The sequence below is a fragment of the Anser brachyrhynchus genome (assembly GCF_964034855.1).
Source record: "Anser brachyrhynchus genome assembly, chromosome: 6".
In the NCBI taxonomy this organism is placed as follows: domain Eukaryota; kingdom Metazoa; phylum Chordata; class Aves; order Anseriformes; family Anatidae; genus Anser; species Anser brachyrhynchus.
In genome coordinates, this window is record NC_137700.1 from 34,686,700 (window position 1) to 34,712,956 (window position 26,257).

General features: G+C 40.1%; 1 protein-coding gene across 2 annotated transcripts in view; it reads left to right on the forward strand.

The window, feature by feature from the left end:
* Positions 1-26,257, forward strand: part of SHOC2 (SHOC2 leucine rich repeat scaffold protein) — a 66,888-nt gene that overhangs the window by 31,295 nt on the left and 9,336 nt on the right. For both annotated transcript variants that reach the window (XM_080597397.1, XM_080597398.1), the window contains exons 3-5: positions 9,135-9,272; positions 21,581-21,711; positions 25,186-25,374. In XM_080597397.1, the coding sequence (XP_080453523.1) occupies positions 9,135-9,272; positions 21,581-21,711; positions 25,186-25,374 (458 nt within the window). The remainder of the gene's footprint in view (positions 1-9,134; positions 9,273-21,580; positions 21,712-25,185; positions 25,375-26,257) is intronic.

Here is a 26,257-nt window from a genome sequence, read left to right on the forward strand (position 1 = left end):
TTCTACATGCTACTACATCAGACTTCTTGGCAGAGTCTTGGTGGACTAGACAGAATAAGTAGATCTGCCATACTTTTGTAGAAAGCTCTTTCTACTTTCATGCCTTTTGTTAATGTCTCCTGCTAAACCTGGTACTCTGTATAGTGTTTAGATGCCCTTTCAGAATCTCCCTTTGTTTTTTCTCCTTTCTTAAATTTTGAATTGGTTTTCAGTCCTGTGGCAGCATTCCTTGTTTGATAGATGACTTGTCAAAGCTATACTACTGGTTATGTGATTTCAGAATAAGTTTCTAGAACTGCCTACCTAGAACATCCACTGTTTGCTGTGCAAGTGCTAATATTAGAAATAGATGCCTTTCAGGGGACCTGAAACTGAAACATTTCTGAAGAAACTGAGTGAAGGTAAAGTATCTTACAGAATATCGTTGGCAAAACCTGTAGTTCATCAGATTTTAAGAGGAATCTGCTCTAAAACTACCGAGCTGTTACTGTATGTATTGCCTCGAAGAGACTCTGGAAGAGATGAACCTTCCAGCGCTCAGCTGTCAGGAAGCACTCTGATACTTGTTTGGTTCTGTTTTGGGCTTTAAAGCACCTTCAGTAGTTAAACAACACAAATGTGGATGAGGTGACTACAGTGGGGGAAAAGTTGCTTTGCATTTAAAGTTTTTATAAGAAAGAGGAAGTGTTATCTATAGTTAGTAAACAGATGTGTGTGTTTCTGGTCTCTTTTTTCCCCCAGAATGCAGTACATCTTGGTCCCATGCCTCCAGTTGCTTTATTATGGGTAGGTAGGATGATGACAGTAACTTTTGAGTCTTCTGATATTTGGATTTCCTAACTTTAAATAACAGCTTACTGAGCTCACGGAGTAAACCAAAGAATGGCGAAAATATTCTCTGTACTTTGGAAAAAGATTTTTAGTAACTCAGCAAATTCAGGCGCTAGGTAGGTAGCAAGTCATTGCTGCCAGTCTTTTACTGGACTTCTCCTAACCACTTTTCCAGCAACATATGAATTGTTTCTACATTTTTAATGCAACTGAAATGATTTTCATAGGCTGCATAGCAAGCTGAAATCCTGATGTGTTGTTTTATTTTCAAATATAAATAGATCTGTTTGAATAAGATCTAAAAATCCATAAAAATACATTTAACTGAAAACATATATATATATATATTTAATCCATCCTTTCTTGGATGTTTAGCTAAAAGATCTGTTCAAGAGTGGCTGAATTAGGGAGAGTTTTCATAAAATGGCTGTGCTGATGTGCAACAACTTCATGATGCTGACAAGGGCAGTACCCCCTCCTGTCCTCCCAGCTGCTGAGGCCTTCTGCCTCATGCATCTGAATTGTTCCTTGGTGAGCTGATTTTTCTCACTAAAATGACAGGATATGATTTTGCTACTTTTGTTTTCTATTACACTAATTGGGTTCAACGAAATTTCAGATAAAATGGGATCCGGTGTAAGAGGAGCAGTGGGACAGCACGGACTGCAGCAGGGAGAGCATGACTGCTGCTTCTCGCAGCGCTGAGCTGTTAAATCAGCTTGGCTCGCTGCAGCTCACTTGTGAAATCTCACAGGTAGCACTGCTTATGTTGTGTAAAAGCACGTGAAATGCATTGCAAATTGAGGAAAGATAAGCTACTCTCTACAGAGCCATTGAAAATGCATCATTTTATAATTTCAGAATCTTTCTTCCTTTTTCCTTCCCACCTTCCATCTCATGTTCCACAAAATCCTGTGTGACATGGGTGTTCTGGTAGCACCAGCTTAGCCCCACCTTCCTAAAGCATCATTTAATTTATTTATTTATTGGAATACTTGTGAGAATTTATGTATGCAAATTTCATGATGGCAAAGCTGCTCTTCGTTGCTCTGTGTACCTATTTTTTCTTGTAAGAGTGCATCTTGCCCAATATCCTGCTCCTGACTGTGGCCCTAAACAAATATGCTTGTCCTGCTATTATGCAGATGTATACAAGGCTTAACCTGACTCCTTTCCCAGATCCCAGCTATTTTCATATTGGGGATTTCCTGAGTCTGGCGCAGATTTTCTATTTAAGAATTCTCAATCGACTCCTCTTCCAAGGGCTTCACCATTTTTTTTCCCTTAAAGTTTTATAAACTCTCTCATCCTTGGCAAGGTTCACAGGTTTGCTTTGAACACAGCTTTTGATCGCTTCATTTAACGAGCTACGGTTCTCATGTTCCGAGATGGTCAGCAGTCATCCTGATCTCTCTGCCATTCACAATTTGGATATTGTTCCCCAAGTTTTGCTTCTGAACACTGATGGGTTGTTTGAAACCCATCACTTCATACACAAAGCTAGATACATTTCTTTTCTTGGTCCCCCATATGCATTGCTTTAGAGTATATAGGGGAATTTCATCTGTCATTTTGTTGCTCAGTCACTTAGACTTGAGTTCTTCTGCAGTGTTTCGCTCTACCCTTGTCCTTATGGTCGTGAATAATTTAGTCTCAATCCGGAGACTGCTGCTGCTGCTCAGCCCTCGATGGAAAGCTCGTTGTTGTGCACTCGCTGAACACGCGTACATTGCAAGTGTGAAAGCAGAACCTACCTGCGCGCTTGGCTGTTGAGTCTCTGGTGGCACCCATGGAAAAAAAATGTTAATGGAAAGGATTCCACGTGGAAGCTTTGCCAAAACAATCTCCAGGGATAATGTGGAAATGAATGCACAAGGTGGACTCTGGCTTCATCGCCATATCTGGTAAATTCTCCATTCCTCCGAGATCAAAAAGTTGAAGATTAGAATGGAAGAATGCGAACGCGATGGTGAGTCAGACAGGGAGCATGGGAAGGAGGAAAACCAGAGGAACTCTTCTGGGTTGAGGCCAAGCAAATGCTTCGATTTGCAGTCTGCTACTTAAGCTAGTTTTTTGCATTTCTTATATCTAGAGTTTTATTGCATTCTTTCACATTGTGTTGAAGGAATTGTTTTGCACATTCAAGTTGATATTTTCTTTACCAAGGCAATGTTGCGTGTTATACAATTTTTGACTTTTTTCTCTTTAGCACACAGATCAAATAAAAATAATATAGTCAACACAGTTGAAATTGCATCTGCTTAGTTTCTGTAAGTTTCTTAAGACTCCAAATATTGTGTTTTCTGTCTGTGAATGCAACTCTTATTCTGTGGAGAATCTGGTCAGGGCTGTTCTGCAAGGGAAATATTTTTAGATTGTAATTCAGGGAATCTGCCTACACCAGACTTGGAATGTCTCTAAGACTCTCGTCTGTTCTTCCCTTCCCCCATCTACCCAATATTTAGATCATTTGTGGTTTCTTCACTACTTTGAAACTTTTTCATAACACTTGCACCTGTTTGGTTTTCGGCAGCATAGACAGCAAAGCAGATGCGTGCAGCTGCGTTACTTCGTGTCTGCTCCATGCTGAATATGGTGCCTCTTTACTCAGTGACTGCTGGGTTGCAAAGCTTCTCAGCGGTGCTCTGAATTTCATTTCTCCTTTCTTAGCAGACCTGGCAATACAGAGAAATACTGTTTGTATGTAAGAACCTCTTTTTCAGTTTCAGCAGTTTGAAAGTTGTGTTCCTGGGCTCGGCTGTCAAGCTAATATCTGTGAATACAGTGGGTGAGAATATCTTTGTATGTTTGTGGTCTAACGTGGTTAAAGCCTGACCTTGGGAACCAAAGTGTAATAAATACGGGTGTCCATACACGTGTGCTGTTCCCTAGAAGTCAACATGACTCCGTAGTTGATGCAGTTCTGGTCCCTTTCCTGAGCTTCAGGCAGGGTGAAGAACTTGATTTTGGCCAGCTTCAGCTTTGGTGCTTGGCTTCTGATTCCTGTGGGAGCTCATGTGGGGACTCAGTTTTGTCTCGTCAGCTATTTGGCAAATTTGTCCTGGTTGAGACGTTTTAAGACTGGCTTTACTATAACGACTGAGTAGCCCTGCCTCCTTGATCTGCTTGCGGAGCTTACTGGGATGATGTCCTGATGGTATTCCAGTGAATGCTGACAGCTTGTTAGAAGTCCAGCATTTTTTTAATATCAATGCTGCAATTATTTTAACTGCTGGAGTACTTCATAAGCGCTGAATAGAGCCTGCCCTCGCTAACGCAGCGGTGTGTGGTTAGCCTTTGTTATTTGTGCACGCTGCTGTTCCTCCCTCAAAAGGCATGGGGGCCAAGATGTGACCCCAGGCTCAGCCTGTCCAGAACCCCAGTCCTCCGAGGCTGCTCCGAGGCTGCTCGGCTTCACGGGGCTGCAAGGCTGCGCTTGCCTTCCCCCAGCTCCGCAAGCTTCCTGCTGCTTTGTTACGTGCCCGTCTCCGTCCCTGTCTGCAGCCCTCGCTGAGGCTGTTTCTTCTGCCTGTGTCATATGTTTAAAAGGTTGTTTGAACACGTTTTTATTTGTATTCCTTCATTGTTTATAACTGAAAGTAACAAAAAGTGTTTTTGCTGTTGTCTTGTTGAAGCTTGTTTTAGGCTTGATTTTTAGTCTTTTCAGTGAGCTTAGCTTCTGCGTGGTTGAGCGGTTCCCATAACTAGCTTCTGTTTTACACCCTGCAAATTTTAAATATTGCACTGTGCTTATTTATTTATACGAATATTGTAATTTTGATACATAAGTAATTTGGAACCATATTAAGATTTCTTTCTTTCTACTGTGTAACTCTTCTGTATAGGCTATATTTTGTCAGTAATAATTCAAAATAGCTCTTATTTTTAACTGTTGGTGATACACAGCAAAAAATTCATCCTGTCTGTTACAATGATGTACTCAACCCTTGTGTTCAGGGATAAGGTTCTGAAATTGCAGTTGTTATTATTATTATTATTATTTTTTTTTTTTTTTACTAAAATCAGAACTCTTACCTCAAGTAGCTTTATAGACAGGCTAAAAAAAAAACAAAAAGGGTTGCTTCCCCTCCCATCAGGGAACCTAGTGAGAGGTGAATGTTATGATTATGGGAAATATTTGAAGTTTGTTCACAGCGTTGCTGATTTCAGATAATTGTTCTTTACAAATTAGATTGCAACCAGAGTGCTGACGCACCGGAGTCAAGTTCCACTTCTGTTTGCATTCTCCTCTTCCTCGCGCTTTCTGTAGGAGTCTTTATCCTCCTGCTGTGTCATCTGGCCCAGGATCTGTCATGTTGTGAAGGATTTCACAATTTTCAATCTGCTTAAGCATGGGCAGGCATAGAGTTAATCCGGAGGAAAACAGGTTGTATTGCGAATCCGCCTTGCCATCCAAGAGAGTTGCCCACCGAGAGAATTTGTGGTGGGAGACACCACAGCCCTTTTGATGCCGACCTATGCTATCTCCCTACATTACTGTTACTTTGTGAAGCCTTTAATATTGTTTTAATGTAGCTGTGTGCTGTTTTTAAATGGCCAAGAGGAATTTTCAGTTACGTAAGTCAGGGCACGTAGCCTGGCCCTCTTGTCATGACAGGCTTCCCAGGTTGGCCGTGTAATGGGACTGTAACTCTGCCCCAGTGTGTGGCAGGCACCAGTCTCCTCGTAACCCTGTGTTTTTCCAGCATACACATTTAGCTCTGTCATACCATACCATTTAGTCTCTGTGTACCTCTCAATAGCAGTGAAGCGATTGTTCCTCTCACTTTTTTTTTTTTTTTTGAGCAGTGTACTTTGCTGTATTTTTAGCGATGTTTTTAACTAGAAAGTAGTTCGGTATCTTCAAGTACTATTTTCTCTGAAAAGTACATGTGAATTGTCTGCAATTTTTGTCTTGTAGGCACTTTTAAAATGTAAGATTTAAAAAAATACATAATTAAGCCTTCTGTTCATGGAGAAGCTGTTTTATGTATTTCATATGGACATTACTTCTACTTTAAAATTTCCTATTACCAAGCCTGCTAGTACACGCAATTTCTGCCCGCTTTCTTGGCAGACTTTGGGTTTCAATAGCCTTTCATGTGTAGATTGCAGAGCAATAGTGTTTAAAAAAATATATAAATCCAACTCCAACCCCCCAGAACTTCCTGGTTTGTTTTCTGGTTGTCCTGAGGTTGCTCATCTCTGCAGTGCAGTTGGGAGCAGTCTGTAGAGAATTCCTTGCTCACTACCTTGAGATGAAAATTTTGGCCATTACTTGTGGTGAAATGGCTTCCTTCACTTTACCTATGACTAGCTTTTCCCTAAAGTACTGCCTGCCCTCCTCCAGTGGTCTCTGGTGTCTGACCTTCGCTGGTGAAGTGATTCTGCAGGCCGGGTAAGGCTCATCTCCAGCTGTGGGCAGCACGTTTCTAGCTGGGGTGGTCTTCAGTATGAACAGCACCATGAGTTCCTCACTCATTAGCCATTTTGCTTTTTGTACCCGTGCAAATCTTTCCTTCAGGAAAACTCTTTTTGATTTTTGACAGCCCTTGCCCTCACACGCGGAGGCAGGGCCGTGCTGGCGGCGCTGAGGCTGGAGCTCGCCCCTCAGCACACGCAGGCCGCGGGCCCCCTGCCCGGGAGGCGTTGGAAGCAGAGGCTGGTGAGAGGCAGGCCGCGTTGGCCTCATCAGGCGCAGGGCCTGGCCAGCATTGGTTTATTAAGGATCAGACCCCTTGGATTCCCAATTCCACTCTTCCCGTGGTTATTCTTCTCGAACCGCACTGACTCCTCCGCTTTCCCTCCCTGAAGATCCCACGGTAAGGCTTGTGGTCCCCAGGTGCTCTTCCTCGCATCCCATGGGAAGTGTCACAGCCCCACTGGGCTTCCTCGTTGTGCCTGGAGGTGAGCCCCCACCACGTTACCCAAACGTTTTTCCCTTTGTTATGAGAAGCGTATCTGATGGAAGATTTTTTTCTTTGCCCTGGAGAACAGCAGGATAAGTATACCTTGCGTGTTTTCTGTTGACTTGCAGGGTCTTGGTGTTGTGCCTCAGCAATCCACATTAAAGTATTGAAAGAATTTCACTTCCCCTCCCCTCTCCCTTTGCCTGTAGGCTAGGAAGGACATTTTGGTGAGCTGCTGTCAGACCACAAGTATTATTACATCCAAGAGCAAGATTCCTTACAGAGCAACGTGAACTGAAAGCTGAATGGGAGATACTGAATAGTATCACTTGAAATTGTTTCCCTTAAGTCACTGTACTTCATGATAGGGCTTTAACTTTTGCTTGACTGGCTACATGAACCTGAGCTTCTCTTTTTTTTTCTTCTTCCCAGAATTAGCTCTGAGATGTTTGTGGCAACACGTATCTTGCTGTTGTCAAAGTTTTCAGCAGGTGCAAAAGGGAAATGCAGCAAATGGTACTGCAGAAATCCAACTCTTCCCTCAACTTTAGCAGATGTAGAGTGGGAAGAGTCAAGTAAATGAGAAATCAATGTGATGAAATGAAATTTGTGCCACATCGAGTTTGACATCATTGGTTTAGGTGTGCAGGGAAAAAGAAATGAAAACAAGATTGTCAGGACTGAACTTCAGCAGTCGTGAGGTGAAAAATGCTGACCGAAAGTGCTATCAAAATTCTAGGGTTTTATTATTAAAGATAATACGGGGTTCTTTTTTCTTTGGTTTGTTTAAAGGGAGAATGAAGTCTTCCTCTAGCTTTTTCTCCTCTTTCTACTGCCTTCTACACTTTGCCCACTTGTTTTCATGAATATCAAGCAGATGCTTCTACCACAGAACATTAACTCTTGCTCAGCCTTCTTCTTAAGTTTGCTTTCTTCTGCCTATTAATGGCATTGAATCGTGTGGTTTATGCAGCATGATTGGATATTGACTCTGTGGTTGCCTGAAATACACTTGAATGCAGACTTGAGAGGTGAGCACACACAGTCATGGAGGTGGTGCTTAAGCATTACATTTTCATGTGCCCTATTTTCAAGGAAAAACACCCCAATGTGTGTCAATAAATGCTGAAAATAGGGTCACTTTTACATAGACACTTTTTTTGGCTGGATTTTCACAACTGTTTTCTGATCCTTGATAAGAGTTTGTGCCACTTGCAGCTCGGATAGAGTCTTGAGTTCATAAATATATTACAATTTAATAAATTATTTGTGATCCGCTGATGATGTAATATATAGACAGTCTACGTATCAGAACTTGCCGAAGCCAAGCCTGTGGGAAAATCCCTAAAGGATCATGTCAAAGATACAATACTGAAGCTTAAAAATAGACAGTCATCCCTCAAAAGGAATTTGCTTCTTTTCCAAATTTGTTACTCACTGAGTGATGCTCTTGATACACAAATACAGTGACCTTTACTGGATAGAGTTGAAGCTATTCAAATCATTTACATTAATTTCACCTCCATTAGATCCAAAAAATATGAACACGTGTACCTGGTACCTGTGTTCATGCATGCATGCATGTTTTCTCAAGCAAATCCAGTGACCTATTGCTCAGAATGCAACGTTTGTTGTTAAAATAGCTGGAACTACTGTACAGAGAGAGCTGTGCCTAGTTGTGCTCTTCAGTTGGTACATAAGAGTCAGGAATGAAACAGAGCAGCAGTAAAGCTGCTCTTAGCTCTAAGCAAGTAGAATCCTTTTTAAGGCTTAACAGATAAGTCTTTTATTTCAAACTTTTATTGGCTATACCTGTGCTTACATATATATTATATCATAATCTGTATAAATAGTTTTTACAGTCTTCTTATGATAAGTTGCCTTTTCTTGATGACTAAAAATGATTAAAAATAACATTCCGGACTTTGGATGAGTTTTGTAGGGTGTCAGCCAAATAACTTTGATGTCTCTTAAGCGTTCATTTTGTGTCTGAACATAATTTATGCCATAAAAGCAGATCTTGATTTCTCATAATTCAATACAATCCACTTACTCCATGAGGTTTTAAACTTCTGGTCAGCATGAAACAAGTGTGAGGAATGGATTTTGTACTCCTCAAATTCCACAGCTTGAAGTGCTAGAAGAAAATCAATAAATAAGATTTCTTTAGAGAATCTATAAAAAGCTTTATCCAAGTTTTTTAAAAAAAATTGTCAATCAGATTTTAAATCTTACTGATAAAATTATGATGCTCTAAGGCCTGAGTTTATATTTATAATTTTATAGTAGCTATATATATATATATAAATATATATTTTTATGATCATCATGAAAAATCTCTCCAGACCTGTACGTTAAATAACTTGATGTTTTAATTTTCTTGTGTGCTTCTAGGTGAGCTGTGTAACCTCATAACGCTGGATGTAGCGCACAATCAGCTTGAACACCTTCCAGAAGAGATTGGAAGTTGCACGCAGATCACCAACCTTGACTTGCAGCACAATGAGCTCTTGGACCTGCCAGAAACCATAGGTAAGTAAGGAGGCTGGGGAAGGGAAAACAAATCACTATTTCAAAATGTTCAGTAAGAGGAGCAAATTTGCGAATAAGTGCTTGGTTGGCAGCTGTAGAATGACTGGTGTTCTGCTCAAGGCAACTTCACCATTGAGATTAGAAGCAACGTGTGCATCTTACTTTAAATGTAGTTTCTAGTTTTTGGAATTATGTTATTAAATTTAGCTGTGTCACAGAGTCTGTGCAGCATTGTCTAAGAAGGAGAGTTTTATATGGAAAAAAATCCTTCACTTCTAACTCCGATTTAAGGTGTTCTGTGAGCATGACTAAGTATTTGCAGCTTGTTTGTCCATTCTATAATGAATGGACAAATTCATTGAATGGACATTCATTGAATGTCCATTCATTGACTGGACAAATTCATCTATAATGAATGGACAAATTCATATAATTAAGCATGTAAAGGAATAAAAGGCTAAAAGAGTATTAGCTGAAGATAAATACTTGGACAGATAGTTTTAACTAACACCTTTGGCTAAAAGAAAATAAAACCAAAAAGGTAAATGTTTTCAATGAATTCTGTCTGCTTTATGCTTTTGGGTAGAAAATTAAAAAAGATTTTTTAAAAAAACTTCTCAAGTCAACAAAGTAATTATTCTGCAATGCAATAAAATACAGAGGGTTTGTGACTGAGGTTGGGAGGCTTTTTGGTCAGTTTCAGAATCTCGTGTAGGAGATTCTCTTATTTAATTTAATCTGTTTTAAACAGATGGCAGGAGAAGATGCATGCTGTGATTTTAAAAAGACAAGAAAAAAAGACAAAAAACCAAGGCCATCATGATTTTAAGCCCTTCTTTGTCACCACAACATACTCAAAAGAATATATGTTATCACTTAGGCAGTGTTTAATGTTCTTTAATGCGTAGTGAAGTGAATGAACAGAAGAGTGAAGAACCACTTAAAAACACTCTAGCTTTTCTTTTAGCAGTAAATTGTTGTGTGTAGTTGCTGTGGCTTTTTGATTAGAAAGTTTGACTTGAGCGGAGTTTACATTGATGAACTATCCACTCTAGCTAAATTTTCTTCCTGTTTTGATGGTATTTTTAAACTCTGGAGATCTCTTTCCATCTGGAATTTGCATCTAACTTACACAGTTTGTAAGCGCAGCCTTTATTTCTATAGCTGTTATGTAAATCTTACTGAAAACTGTTTTAAATAAAATTTACATGTACTGTAAATTTCATATTTAGGAAGAGAGTTCTCTGGATAAGCTGTTAATTACGGAAAAAAGTCTTTAGGCAAGTTGGTTTCCATTGTACTGGATGGTGCCAAAGGTGTACCGAATTATGTAGTGGTTGGCAGTCATTGAGCTTCCTTGCTTTACACAAGGAAAGGTCCTTGGGTGTGAGAGGCACAGAGTTACTTAAGCTGTTAAGCCATTCGTGATAGATAGGAGATTGCTGACTATGCAGTCAAGGTAGTTTGGACTCTTCTATTTCTCTAGGAAGTTACTGTAAAGGTAGGTTGCTTGCATTGAGTTTATACCTGGTCAAACTGGATTTCTGCATGTTTTCTTTGTTTTGTTTTCCCATTGCATTGTTTTTACAGTGTTTTGAAGTCATTTATTTTTAAATGCACACAGATGTCTCTTTACACTGCTTATCGGAGCTGAACATCAGTGCTGTGTAGCTCAACAAACCACCAAAGACAGATGAATAATTACAGTGCACTCTCCTGCCTTTAACTTCGCACTGGTTAAGCTTTTGTTCCACTGGAAAATCCCTGTTGTTTGTGCTGATGAACGTGTCTAGGAGCCGAGCACCACATTTAAGTGAAAACTGAAAACCAGAGATCAGTATTTGTGTCGCATAAAGTGTAGCTCACAAATGGCCAGAACTGGAAACTTAAGGCAAAAAAGTTGAGCTCCAACTTAAATGATAATGATCAACCTACATTTATGCATGTTACAGAAAAGGCAGCCGTAGCCAGTTCAGCAGCATTGGCTTTAATTCTTAGTCATCACAGTTTTGGTTCAACATTAAAGCAAGTTGTGGCTTGATTTTTAGATTACAGCTTACTTTGCGGTTAGGATTGTTCAGCGAGAGAATTTGAGTACTGAGAAAAACACCGAGGCCGTCTCCCGGCCCGAGACGCAGGGGCTGGGCTGCAGGACGCCCTGCCCAGCCTCTCGGCCGCTCTCGCCGGTTCCTGCCTCTTCCCTCGCCCGCCGATACCTGCCTGGCGCTGGGCATAGCTGCCATGTCTTGCAGCGCCTTCCCTCTGCCAGGTTTTGGCATGCTTGGTATAGAAGCACTGTCAGTGTTCCCCTAATTTACTCGAAGCAGCGTGGGGGTCGCACGCTTGGTACAAAAAAGACCAAACACATTTGCTCGTTATAAATATTTAATGCACTACAATCCTCCTGTTGTGGAAGAGACTTTCCATTACTGCCAGATCTGTCCCCTCCTCCCCCGCTGACACCCTTCGGATGGAGGCCTGGTTTTGCTCGTGAGGGATGTTTTTGTCAAGCTGCTTTGAAAAACCAGCAGCCCCTTTCGTTTTCTACTTCCACCCCCCCCCACCCCCCCCAAACAGACACCCCTGACAGAAAAAAAAGTGAAAAACAAACAAACAAACTTGGAAAATGCTTACAGTTACTGTTGCTCTGTCTAACCAAGTTTTGGTTTTACCACAGAAAGGTTCCTGGACCTGCCAATAAAAAAATAAAAAGCTAATACTACTAAGAAGCTGTTTTTCTAACTACCAGTACCTCCTGAGCCGAGGCGGCGTTGGAAGGCAGGGACGCCGAAGGGTGACACGCAGGGGAGTGGCTGGGAGGGGATTATGCATCAGCAGTGATTAGAGGTAGCAGAGCCAATATATCCACTCTGTAAAAATACAAAGTTCTCGGTTCAACTAACGCTTCATAAGCACGCCTTCTTGCAGTAGCAAATGTCAATTTTAGATATTAGTTGTCAGGAAGTGACCTAATGTCTTGCTTTACAGATATTGGCTTAATACATTCATATCTGTATCTCTGTTGATTGAAAATTGTAAAGTACTTTGTATATTAGGTCACTTCCTGCAAGAAAAATGAGCTTTGTGGAACAGCTTAGCACGTTCCAAGAGTTTCAAGTCCTAGAATCAAAATCGTAGTGGGATCTTAGCTTCTCCGTGCTTTAATTGCAGATTGCCCCCCTGTCCTGGGTGTTTTCTGGGGGGGTTTAGGGTGGGAATTAAAATCTGATTTTACTTTCAGGGGTTTATCTCTGCATCAGTACCTGGTGCACTAATAAGAGGGATTATCCAAAAGATATATACAAGGAGGTGAATTATCAAAATTAATAATTGGATTTTGAGATAGCAAATTTGGGGTTGAAGAAAGTGTTTCTGTTAGGTGACCGTTGGATTAAACTAGCTTAGAAAATGTTGTGCTGCACATACCACGCTGTGAGTGTTCGCTCTTTTTGAAGACTTTATTATAGCATTCCGTATAAATGTTTGCAATTTCTTATTTAAAAGCTCAGAAATGCTTGTTTGAGAATGTAATTTTGTTTCTGTTGAATTTCTGCTTTTAAAGAGCCAGATTCTTCAACTGTTTTGTAATTTTCCACTTCCATGTGTTTACGTGTGCAGCTTGATTATAGTCAAATGTGGCATATTCATAGACATTTAAGGCAACAGAAATTTTAATATGAAAAAGAATAGTCAGTTGTAAATGTTCCAAAATGATGCTTTAAAAGCACAAAAAATTCTGTCACTGGATACACTTTCCAGTGTCTGACATGGCACTGTTCCTAAAATACGGTTAGGAGAATGAGAGGCATATTCAAAGCCTAGAACTCGTGCCCTTCGCTACGACAGAAGAGCTCAGAGCTGAAATCACAACTTTCACGAAAGCAAATACTCTGGGGAGAAGCTTTGCTGCTTTTGTTGTTGACATCGAGCTACAAACTGTGCTGCTAGCTGCTTTACCTTCAGAGCGCTGCTCTGCTTTTATGCACGTGGTTGATAAAACCCGGGAACACAGCAGCACAGCTCATGCAGCTCGGGTTGTACGACTTGTTGCTGTGACACCTTTAGGTCCCTAGAATTCCTCATAAAGATATTTCCATAGAAAAGTGAAACTACTTTATTTATTTTTTAAAGTACTGCAGGCTTAGCAAAAGCTGGAGAAGTCTCACTCTGAAACTTCTGGTCTTAATGAGAAGCAGGCGAGCACCGCCAGCCCTTGGTGGCAGGGCTGCTGCTCAGGAACCGCGCAGCTGATCGCTTCCATTTCTTGCCATCCTGGTGGAGCAGAGGATAGGCACCAGCTTGGATGGCAATCTTCATGTCATTAACATTGAAGCATGTAACATAGTGCTTTGGTCAGGCGGGGTCTACGAGCGTTCAGTGCTTTCGGGATAAAGCCCATTTCCAGTCTCAAAAGGAGAGGAGAGATCTGGTCAGCACTTATTGTTCTTGGACTGTGCTGTTAATGGAGCATTTAAATTAGATTCTGTTCCTATTTGGCAATCACAATAAGCTTGCCTTCTCTCTACCTCCTCGAAAGCAGCGGCTCCCACTCTTCTCTTTCAGTTTTCAGGTTATTACAAACCTTTGCTGGTTTTCAGGGTGTTCTCATAAAGGGGATGAAGTCTTGTCGTCTTTGCTTCTAAATTTAGTAAATACAAAGCAGTGAAACTGTCCCAAAATCCTGGGTGGCACGAAGGTGGGAAGTGGGAAGTGCCTGCTCACTGCCTCCTGGGGGCTGAACTGGAGGGTATGGAGCAAAGCTGTGAGTCGCCAGCCCCCAAAGGACTAAAAAGCAGCCCGCCCTTACTGCGATGGGTAGGTAACGCTTAGGTGTCAGTGTTTGCACAGCTTGTTGTGGATGCTGAAAGCTCGCGGGCTCCCAGGACAGCATGACAGTTCCACAGAAGAAAACTGTATCAGTTGCTGCTAACTCCAGGAAGTTTGCGAGCCGCACGTTGTTGAATCTTCCCCAGGCTCCAGGGGAAGTTTCAGGGTGTGCTTTCCCTTTCCTTAGCTGCTTCTCTTGGTGTTGGCTGTTGAGCTTTTCTTTCCGGAGAGAAGATACTTGTGAGTTAGGTATACATTGTTCTTGGTGATTAACTTTTTTGTGAAATTCAAGATCTATATAAATGTTTTTAATATTCAGTTGAAAAGGAAAGTAAGACTGCCAAAGAAAAAACGAGTGAAATAAATTTCAGGTGCTTTGTTTGTGTTGTATGAAATATGAATTGAGAAAAATATAACAATTTCACTGATAATCCAGAGCAAGTCCCAACTGTTGCTTTTGACTGTTGCAGTCAAGTGTTTTTGTATTGTTTTCATACCATTTTCAGCTAATTATAATTTCTGTTTTTGTTTCAATAAATAATCTTCAGTGCAAGCCTGGTATATAATTAGATACACATGTATTCTTCTGTAAAAATTAGGCCTGCTTCTATTGGCTTATTAATTTTGAGTTTATTGATTTGATCTGTATTTATGAAAATACTTCTTATTTTGTATTTTGGTTAGATATTCTTTCTGGTGAGACTAGGATGGGGACTGTTTATTTTAGTGAATGTGCATACCATCACACGGTAATGAGATGCAGAGACCGGTATGGAGAGATGCGTTATAACTGCAGCTCAGCATTTTCAGGGTGATTTGTATACTGTAGGAAGAAAAAGCCCATAATATTATATGTAAGAAGCAGGCAGGAAGGAAGAGTGATTCAAAGGAATCAAGGCAAGCAGGTCTCTTAGCTAAGTGCATTTTGATGAACACATGTTAAAGGAAGTTGAATTTTCATGGCTTAGAGACAGTTTCAGAAACATGTCGCTCTTGTTTGTGCTCTCTTACCTTACACAGGTGTTGTGTATAGTACATGTCAGATACTTTAGCCTCTGCCACTCAGTTTTTGCCAGCATCTTACATCTTTCCCACATGCACTCTGCAGTGATTTTGGTATTGAATCACAGTTGGAAAAACAAGTAGTGGTCATGCTTTCGTCTCCCTGAAATAATGAAGGAAACCCGTCTTTAGTTGATACTGTTAGATTGAAAATAGAGGAATCTCTGCTCTCTTCAAATGGCATTTAACTTGATAAGAGTTGTAGAGATTCATTTTAAAGTGATGATAGATTTTTTAATAGATTAACATCTTACTGGAGAATTTCTCAAGGAGGATTTCTCTGGAGAGTTGCATAAGAAGCATAATGCACTTTGGTTTGAGCAGAACAAAAAATGGTGGGCGCTATTGACCTCGTAATTGGAGAGTCTGAATCTGTCTCCTACACTGGTCTGATGCATCAAGAGGTACTGGTGGTCAGAAAGAAAAGTTTGAATAATTTTGCTATTAAGGCAGTAATATCCAGAGATTGCAAGTAAAACTTGTAATTGTTTGAATTGTTGTTCAGCAGTCTTAAGCCTACTGTGCCTTTGCATTTGGAAAAAATATGATTGCATTTCATGCTTTGGCTTTGGTAGTTGGTAGCACTAATCAGGAGGGGTTTCTTTTCTATAGTTTTTCTGTTTTGTTGCCTCCCCTTGTCCTCCAAATCACCTTTCTGTCCCCATCCACAGTTCTCCTGAAACATCAGTGATTAGGCAGAGGAGTGAAACATCTCAGATGAGCATCGGATGAGAAATGACTGTAGGATTTTGTTCTGCTTTCCTCTGCAGCATGCTTACTGAGATCATGTTCAGGATGGCTTGCCTGGCCAGTGGCTTCTCTCTCTAGCAGTGCTGGATGTCCATAGGCATGGTTTGTGCTTCAGGAGTGCAAGCGAAGATCAAAATGGTTTATCTAAAGCCTTTCATTTTACTCCACACCTATCAGGGGAAATCTTTTCCTTTCTGACAAGAGGTTAGATTGTCAATGACAATGATGTCAACAGCTCCTTTCACCTAAAAAAATCTGTGAAACTGTTCAACAATTGTCATGGAGTATGGCTGACATCTGGAAAAATTAATACGTACTAAGCACAAAGTGTGATATAGGCGACTTCTAGTTTGCCTTACGGCTATTTTAGGCTATGAGCACTGCTGAAATGTTTGAACAGTGTTTAATTTCTATCCATAGTTGGCCACATTTAGTTTGCCTGGTCTCTCCTTTAAAGTTTTCAACTCTTAAGGCCCTTGGTCTTACCTTCTTTGGATTTTATAATTATTTTTTAATATATTTTTTAATTATTATTTTTAAAATTTTTAATTTATTTAATATTTTTTTTGAACCTCTTGTGACTTTTTCTTCCATATTGTCATCTTTGTTATTTTATACAGCATTAAGGGTATGCAGTGTTTTATGGCTAATCAATGACATCTGGTACCTTTTGTGGGCAAAATAATTTATCTCCCTTAGAAGAAAATTTCTTAGTGATTTAAGTGAGTTGAGATGTATGAAATAATGTATAGAAATGTAAGTTCTTTGGTTGCTACTTAGAGCATGCAGAGTTTAGTCAAATCGAAATCTAAGAATATTTATCAAAGTTAGATCATCAAAAATACTCGTGAGCCATGTTTGTAGTTCAGTCTTGTGATTATCTGTTCCATGCTGAAGTTCATGTACACTTATTATCGCAATCTTTAAGGGAAGGGTTTTTGGTGTGTGCAGCACTTTTAGTTAAATTTGCATGTTAATACTATCTGCAATAGGCTTTTCTGTAGCAAACATATTTTAAGTTGATCAGTATGTTTCTGGTATTTTTAGGAAAAAGCAACTGGCAAACTAGCTTGATGAACGAAGTTGCATAAATCAGACAAATTGCTCCATGTTTTAGTAACGATACGGTAATACTTTGCACTAAACAATGACCCTTCATCTAAGGATAGTGAATTTGAAGGATTATTTTAACTGAAGAAGGGAGAGAAAGAGGTGTGGTGAATCTCAGAAAAAAGAATATTTGTCACCCCCTTTAGATGGTGCTGGTAAGACTTTGAAATAGGAATTTGGATTTCTTTCTATTATTTAATGCTTTGGATCCCATTTCTCTTGATTTTGACATATTCAAGGAAGAGATGTTGCTCCTAATTAGAGAACTGCTTCAAGTGGTCTTTCTAAAAAGCGTGTTTAGGTGAGCATGGTTTTCCACTTTATTTCAGTCTTCCCTTCTTCTGCACTGGGTTTTTTTCTTTAACGTTTGTGAGGTATCTTTGATAAAGAATTTAATTTAAACTAGAGTCCCATTTGTAATAGCAGGATTTAATTTAATGGTTTTAGATTTACGTGCTTCCAAGTGACTTTTAATTAATTTCTGTGTAAATTAAGAGACCCGTATTCTCCGCAGCGAGGTGACGGGGAGTTCTGCGCTCAGGGCGCTTCAGAACTGAGTGCAGCGAGATGGGTGTCACGCCGGGCGAGGTGAAGCCTGCTGATGGGTGTCAGTACGTCTTGCCTGTAATAAAATGTGTCTGAAGCAATTGCTACAAAGGTGGCTGTGTGAAAAGTGACTCCTAAGAGTGACTGTTCATGCAAATGGTTGAGCTAAGACAATTGTACAGTGACTTCCTTGTGCCTGGCGTGAGTTCAGGGCTTAGGTCGGCTTTAGTATGATGTTGAGAATTACCTGTGAACGGGGTGATTGAGTTTATGAGCTCTTTTTTTGGAATGGGCTTCCTAAGAAAAACTCTTGGAAGGGTTTTTAGTTGTTGCTTTTTCTGCCAGTAGCTGCTTTTCAGTTGTGGTTATCAAACTGTCACATTCGTGAACACTTAGTGCTGCGTTTTCTGAGTCACCGTGCCTGCAAGGGGCTGTTGGAGAGGAACCACAGCGGTATGGTTTCGGTGACAAAAGTACAGCCGCAGATGATCCTGATTGTCTGACTGCCCGAACTGATCGTGATCAGCTGGTACCTTCCGCGCCTCACTTCTGGCACGGTTGATTCGTCCTGACAGCATGCCAGTTGAGGGCTTAATGTGGTGCCATATCACAAACCGGTAGCTAAACTGGAGAATAGGTAGGGGAGCACGGGGACGGTGAGGTGGCTGGGGAGCGGGGTGAGGAAGATGGCAGCAGGCTGTGCTGCGGGGCCTGCGGGCCTTCGGCCCTGCCTCCTCCGGGCCCCCCCGACAGCTGCCGGTTGGCAGTATTGCTGCGGCTCTGGGCAGCAAAAGCAAACGTCTGGAGACAAAACTTCCTGATGGCACACACACGCATAAATAAATAAATGAATAAATCTACCCTCGTTTTGAAGAATGCAGGCTTGCCTTTTGGGGGAAAAAAAAAAGCACAGGGAGAAGTTTTAACATCTTGAGCAGAAGGAAGAGCTATAAGGATCATCCTATTCTGTGAAGAGAAGACTATGCTGGACAAGCCAAATCTTACCAAAATAAAAGCCGATCGGGGCTGCTGACTATGATACATTCACAGTGAGGCATGAATATGAACACTGAAGAGGATGAAAAGATACCCGAGTCTTGCTGACACAAGACAAAATGGCGATGAGTTGGCCATAAAACTGGCTTGAAATCAGAAGGTGGCCTGTGCTGACTGGGTCGGTGGGTGCAGGACAGCCTTTCCAGGAGCAGGAGAGGCGCTGGAGGTGAAGCTCCAGCTGAAATCATGCTGCTTGTGTTGCCGTTCCCAGGAAGAACTAACCATATTATTGCTGTGCTGTGTAAAACAGTCACGAAAAGGTAGGACACGTAGGATGTGTGTTCTGCTTTTCCTGTGGTATGCCTTTCCTGTGGAGGAGAAAGATTTCTGCAAAAGAGAAAACAAAAGTTTATTTGAGAAATGCTATTCATGATAAAAATTGTATTGAAAGCTGCTACTTATGCCTCCTTTCTGACAACGCTATGAAGACAACCAATGTGTATCATTCTCTCCTGGAAAATTAAGGCATAATTTGACTCTCTGTAACAGCTGCCTTGTTTTGTTTTTCTCAAATGCCACGTTGCTGGTGGGAATGGAGCCATAGCCATCCAACCTGTGCTCGCAATCTGGAATCGGCGCAGCGACGTTGTATTGCTAAGCAACAGTTGGCATCACGCTGTCTGCTCGAGCCGGGCCCTCTTTGTTCTCCTTGAGAGTGCCCGAAAAATCAAGATCAGCATCCAGCTCAAGGTTTAAGTAGTGGAAAAAAATAAATTAGCATCTTATGTTGTGTAAAGTTTATCGCTTGTTTTGTAAGTAATGTTAAATACTAATTCAGAGAAACACAATCAGGGTGTGCTTTGTTCATCGTAGAGCAGCGAATCCTAATGATCGTGGTGCTTTGCAATAGGATGCGCATCTTGTGGAGCGAGGCCGGTGTCCTGTATGGACGGATCTTGCTGAGTATGGCATGAAATGCTTTTCATGCTTTGCCCATGAATGCGCATTTTGATACTAGTGGATTGTAGGTTCAAAGCAGGTCTTAAGTATTCTGCTTAGTGTGTGTATATGTGCTGTAGGATTTAAAACCAAAATATGACAATTTGTGCATCAGAGAGCAATATTGGTAGCCCTGGATTTTGAATGCCTTTTTTGGTTAAGGGGGAAGACTTATTTCGCTGCTTCTGTCAAAGTAAACTGTAGACTTGCTCAGAAAGAAAGCACTTATAAAAATCCCAGTGGGAGATGGTGTTAGTTAAGCAGCTCCAGGTGGCTACCTGTTGTTTAAACTTTTGTTTCGTTATTGACAATACCAAGTGAAATTTGTTGCTAAGCTTGTTAGCTAGACAGTAGATAACACACTGAAAAATTTGTCATCTTTTTTTTCTTGATTTGTAAGACCTGGAAATTTTTTTCTATGGAAGGCTTTTTTGGACTTTTGCCTCTCACTGTTCTTATGAATCTCCTTTTTAGTAACTACAGTGAATCATTCAGCATTTCCAGTTTTCAGTTTTTGTTAGGTACGCTCCCAGTCTAGCTGCTCAATGATTTAGGGTCAATTCTTACAGTATATTTTGACCAGTCCAGAGGAGTTCAAGGAAGAGGTATTTTGCCATTTCCTTTGCTCAGACTTTTCCTCTGTCTAGTGAATTTCATTATGCTATTCCTATTAATTTTCATTCTCCATTTCTTTTTTAGATTCATCTCTTGCTTCCAAGCACATTTCATACACTAATTTGCTTCTTCATTTGCTGTGTTCTGATAACCTTTGTAGAAGTTCATATATGTAGACATTATTATATCCTTCAGTGCATGAGTAATCGCTCAGACTATACGTATAAGGCTCCCTTCATTTTTTATTTGTATTTTAAAAATATTTTGGTTATTCTTGCTACAATTGAATCTTCTCTTCCTTTTATAGTGTATCTTTCTGGTACTTCAATATGCAGAAGAAATAGGTTGTCCCACGAGTGGTTGTCAAAATGTGAAACAGTCTAAAATAGTGAATGTTTTGCAAAGACTAAGCGTGTGAATTTGTTCATAAGCTTCTGATGCTGAAACATACATGTGCACAAACATGCTTTCTAAACACATGGATGAGACAGAAGGCTTTGCACTGTTCTGTATACTATTTGTCAGATGACTTCTTAGAGAAGTTCCGTGCCTTATTACCTGCAGGAGAGTACCAAATGCCCCAGGACTGTATAGGTCAAAGACATCCTTAAGCACTTGATTTTGGCCTTGAGTGCTTGTTATCTGTTAAAGGTTGGAGCTAAAGGGATCTTCACATAGGAAATTTTCAAGATGCAAGCTTCTCAAGGTTTTTTCTTTAGACAGAAATACAGATCAGCTGGGACTGTCAGCCTGGCAATATTGGGAAATATTTTTAAAGCACTATTGTCCAGATTTTTGCGGACTTCTCCCAGACTTTTCCCTCAGTATCATTTGAAAAACTTGGAAGACTTTTTTTTTTTTTCCCCATCATCACTTTTTAAGACTGTGTTGCTTTTGGAGGATAGTAAAGTCTTGGTGTTGTGTGGTTTTCCCCCACAACCCTTCGCCCCCTGTAGAGGAAATTGTTTTGCCAGAACCTAAGCTGTGTGAAGTATGCCCAAATTCTGGTAATATGAGTCATGGCATTCAGTGATGCTGTGTGTAAATTTTTTTGAAAAACAGAAGTTATTTTGGGGATATTGAAAATGACAGAGTTCTTTGGTAGAAAGATCAGGATGGAATACTTCTGCAACAGGATGTAGGCTTTCCTTTCCTTGCTTACTGTATCATGTACAAGTTAAGAATAACGTGCGGCATGTACAATTACTTCTCCTGCATTGTTGATGTCAGCATTGGAAAGCACGGTAAGCTATGAATGTCCTGTTTGGGGATGACAGCTCCATTTCACCCTATGAAAAGTTTGAAGTGTAAAGTGTGAGACTACAGAAGAATCAGAAGTCAAACCGTTTTCTGTTCCTTGGTGTTAATATAATGATGTATTAATAACTGTTTCCTCCCTCTAGGAAATCTGTCCAGTCTAAGTCGTCTTGGCCTGAGGTACAATAGGCTGTCAGCAATTCCGAAGTCTTTAGCAAAATGCAGTGAACTTGATGAACTGAATCTGGAGAACAACAACATTTCTACTTTGCCAGAGGTGAGAGTTAGAGGGGAGTGGGTTTGGGAGGGAATACGTTGTAAGGCATCTTTGTTTTGTAGAGGATTTGGAACATGTCAAATCATTTCGTTTTGCCTCGCAACTCTGAGGAATACCCTTTGTTTTAATCTACATGTGTAACATGAAATACTGCAATTCTGTACGTATTAAGTTCTTCTATAGTAGTTAGATATGCCTATGTCACACAACTTCCGTCAAGAGTAGGAGCAGTACATGTGGTTAAATTGGCTGTCCTGAGTCTCTTCAGGAAACCTTAACTAAGGAGCCCGGGTTCCCATCATTTGAGCCGTATAAGGTGTTTCGTGGAAGAAGTAGAAGTAGAAAAAAAGAAAAAAGGATAACTATCCCGAATTGAGGCAAGAATGACCTTTAAGAGAGTGAATGAAGTGTGCTTACAGCTACTTACTTGGCTTTAGCATTCTCATTTTAACATGGAAAACCATATGCTGTTGGCACTGGTGGGGTATCATCCAGCTACTCATTGATGCACCTTTCATAAGTTACAAAAAAAAAAATAAAAATTTGCATAATGTTTCAGTTTCCAGCAACTCTGCAAGGATCACAGAACAGGGAAGAGAATCGGTTTTCATGCTTTTCTTTTCATAGTTGTTGCACTTGGTTGTTTTACCCTGGTCTCTTGCTACAAGCTTAGTGTGGGAGCAAAGAAAAAGTTCATTGTTAGAAGTTCTGGAGTCACCTTTTCAGTCTCTTCAAGCAACACATTTCCTGAATGGAGTGCTTTGTTAACGCTGAGGTGGAGACACAAGTCCTAGTCCCCAGTGCATCTTTATATTTGTCTGTACTCCTTCTCAGAAATTCCCTGAAACTCGCCTCATTGGCCTTCAGTTTCACAGTCCTGGATAGGTGTGGTAGTTGGTTACAGACCGTTTTTTCAATACAGTTTTGGTGTCTGCATACTTTCAAACTATTTATACTGCTGGGTTATACATTTCATCCTATTTTTTTTTTTTTCTTTTCATAATTTCTTGAGACTGATTTCTCAGGGCAGCAGATTGTAAGATGCTCGACTGCATGCTTTTGGTGCTAGTAAACATTTAGAGAAAACGTTTGAATTGAAGCATTAGTGCCTGGGCAGAATTGCTTGGACAACAGAAAAAAATCTGATGTGATTTATTCTTATTTTGGATGTTTCTTCCATTGATTTAGAATTGTTTGGAGATCAAAGCTGCAAGACAAAGCCTTGAGTTTACATTCTATTCTGTTTTAATGGTGGTCCAAACTGCTTTCCTAAGCTGAAAAAAAGAGAGATTTCTATAAATCACTAGCATCAAAGAGGTATATAAAACTATACATACAAGAAAAAAATAAATACATTTATAGTTAAATTTGGAGTTAGCAAAGTATTCATAGTAACAAAATGTCGTGACCTTTTTCTTTCAGATAAATTTTTAAACTCAGCAATGATAGACTGAAGACAAAGAATTTAATAAATGTTTGGATAAAACTATCATTTAAGGAAATGCCATTGAGTGAAAGCCACCAGGCTGCTTTTAAAATGAGAACTAAGCTAGCCCTTCCCACCCAGACATATTATAAAAGCAACTATGGTGTAATTACAAAAAGATAATGTGAAGATGATTGCTTGTTTTTAAAATATGTTCAGTCCTAATACAAAACTATTTGAGACTGTGCTGACTTCTTCATGTATTTGCCAATAATTTGTTACCACCTCAGCAGCTACCTTGCAGAAGTGTATCATTTATAATGTAATCAGCTTAAAATAAAGCATTCCTTGCTATAATACAAAGAACTGTATTTGTTGAAGAAACTTTGGAATTTCAAAACATAGCTGAGGCTGCTGACACAATGCCTAATAAATATTTTATCTTAAAAGGGTGGGTTGGGAGAAGGCAGCACTGCCACAGTTTTCACAGACATAAGAGCATTGCTCTTTTTGTACTGCCAAAGCTCTCTTGCTTCCCTTCAAATGTGTTTAATTACTCTAGGCTATTAGAGTATATTAGCTAACATTTTTAATATTTTTTGTATGGATGCAGACTTGAAAAAATGGCTTTAGGAAATGCCAAGATGCATTTGAAGCCATAAAGTGTTTCTGTAACAGAGCTCAGGGACTGCCTAACCCTAGGACAAAGAGTATCAGTTAAGTAAAGTATAGCTAGAAGCAGTATTTCCTACTCAGAGGTTGTATTAGTAAATGATAAGGTTTTAATGACTAATACTGATTTATAGATCCATTATTTTGTCTTCAGGGGGAAACCTGCTTTAATGATGCTTACTGAGATGCCCCCAGAATTGTATTTTGATGCTTAAAAATTTTAGCCATGACATGTAGACAATTCCCTATTTAATCCCGTTTTACTTACAGCAATGTTAGTAAAGAGTTTAGAAGAGAAAACTGACCAAAGCTTTCCTGGTGAAAGCAGCAAAACCATGTTCTTAAAGTTTTACAGTGCATGTAGCACTGTAATCGCCATCCGGAAAGACTGACACTAGAAGTACGGTCGGAATCTTTATCTTGTTACGGCTCTTTCCTGATTGCAGATGTTGCATTATTTATGGTACGTAATGCCACACATAAATCTCCAATTCCTGCAATACTTAAGCATATAGGGCTGAATTCAAGTTGGCATGGTAATAAGCAAAGGTGACGCTTTCAGCAGTAATTTAGCTCTCATTATTTATCCCCGTGGTTCCAGCAACGTGCTTGGCACGTAACTAACGGTAAACCCTACGGTTCGTGCTGCTGAGATTTCGGAGTCAGCTTAGCTGGTGAGGAGGGGTACGATGAGGCTGTGCACTCAATGGGCAACCATTGCCACCTGGTTAGCTCCAGTTTAGCTTTTCCTTTCTGAAGAGGGATGAAGAGAAAGGTGGAGTGATAACTATTTAGGAATATTTTGGAAATAGGAGAAAAAAAAAAAAGGGGATTTTCAAAGCAATTTCCAAAGGAGGTATCTAATACCTGTTTGAAGAGCAGTGTGTGCAGTTGGTACATCTCTGGGCCTCGCTCTGAGTTGTGAGCAGAGCTCAGAGCTAAGCGATCTGCAGCTCAGCGCCGTGGGCTGTGCATCCCCCAGAGCCAGGACGTCCGATGGGGGCATGCTGCTGGCTGGGCCTGCCGCCTGGGCTTCAGAGCTGCCCAAGTGGTAGCAAGGTGTGATTGAAAAATTCCTTTCTGAGGATAAAAGAGTTGCAAAACCTACTCAACTTGTGCTTTCAAATGTGGCGTCTTTGCTTTTTTGTATATACCAGTGTATAAGGAAAACGGGAAATAACGTAAAGGTTGATGACTGTGAGGGGAGATTGCTGTTGATGGAAGTTTTATCAAATTTAACCCTGCTCTGTGTGTTGCAACATGTATTTGGGGGATAGACTTTGGGGGGAAGCATTTCTAATTAGACCCGTGAAGGAAAAGAGCTGTATTCAAATAAATCTGTCCTAAGTTCCCGGGTGGTTTTCTTCTCTCTGCAGGGTCTTTTATCCAGCCTTGTCAAACTGACTAGTTTAACGCTGGCCAGGAACTGCTTCCAGTCCTATCCTGTGGGTGGCCCGTCCCAGTTCTCCACAATCTACTCTCTCAATATGGAGCACAACCGCATCAATAAAATCCCCTTTGGAATTTTCTCTAGAGCTAAAGTATTAAGTAAGCTGAACATGAAGGTGAGGCACAGAAACATGCTGCTGTTTGTAAAATCAATGAGGAGCACTGTTCCCTATTCCCTGAATTCTGGCAAGCCTAACGATATAAGGAATGAATTTATCATGCTCAAGTGGGCACTGCTGCTGTTAGACATTGAAACCATTCTGGATTGGTTTAAAAATGTACTGTCAAAATGTTATTGAATTGTCTGTATTTTTGGTAGTTAATCTTTTGTCACATTTGCTGGAGTCTGAACAGTAACAAAGTGGGCTGCAAAGTTTTCTAATCATCAAATAAGATGTGAGCATGTATTGCAACTTATGTAAAACAAAATTATGTAATGTTTTTAAGATGTTTTCTTTTAAAACCTAAGTTTGGAGGATGTTTGCAGTAGTTTCAGAACATGCAGGAAAAAGGACCTTTAAATCTGTGCTATGAACACGTAGAGAACAGAGAGTGAAGAGAACCAGGGAATAGAGATGAAATTTTTCAATAAATGGGTTTAAGTTCTTGAAACAAATTATTTAAAAAAAAAAAAAAGTTTCAGCAGAAATTAAGCTCAGCAACTATCTTAGAAATATGTTGGCACACATGCATTCTCAGTTTTCATCATTACTGTTTTTTGTAGCACGTATCCATCTGTAACTTTGCATGTTTACCAGGACTTTGACTTTTTTTTTTTTTAATCTATGGTGTCTGATGTAAATCATAGGAGCATTTTGAGTGGTAGGATGTTTAGATTAATTTCAGATTATTTTACTCTGGGCCATTAAGATATATTTCTATTGTTTTTTTTCTTATTTTTTCTTATTTTTTCTTCCCCACCTCTCCTAAACCACGTGTATCTGTTGATTTCAGACTGAGCTATGGAGCACTGCTGGCTGTTCCCTGTGTCCCAGCTCG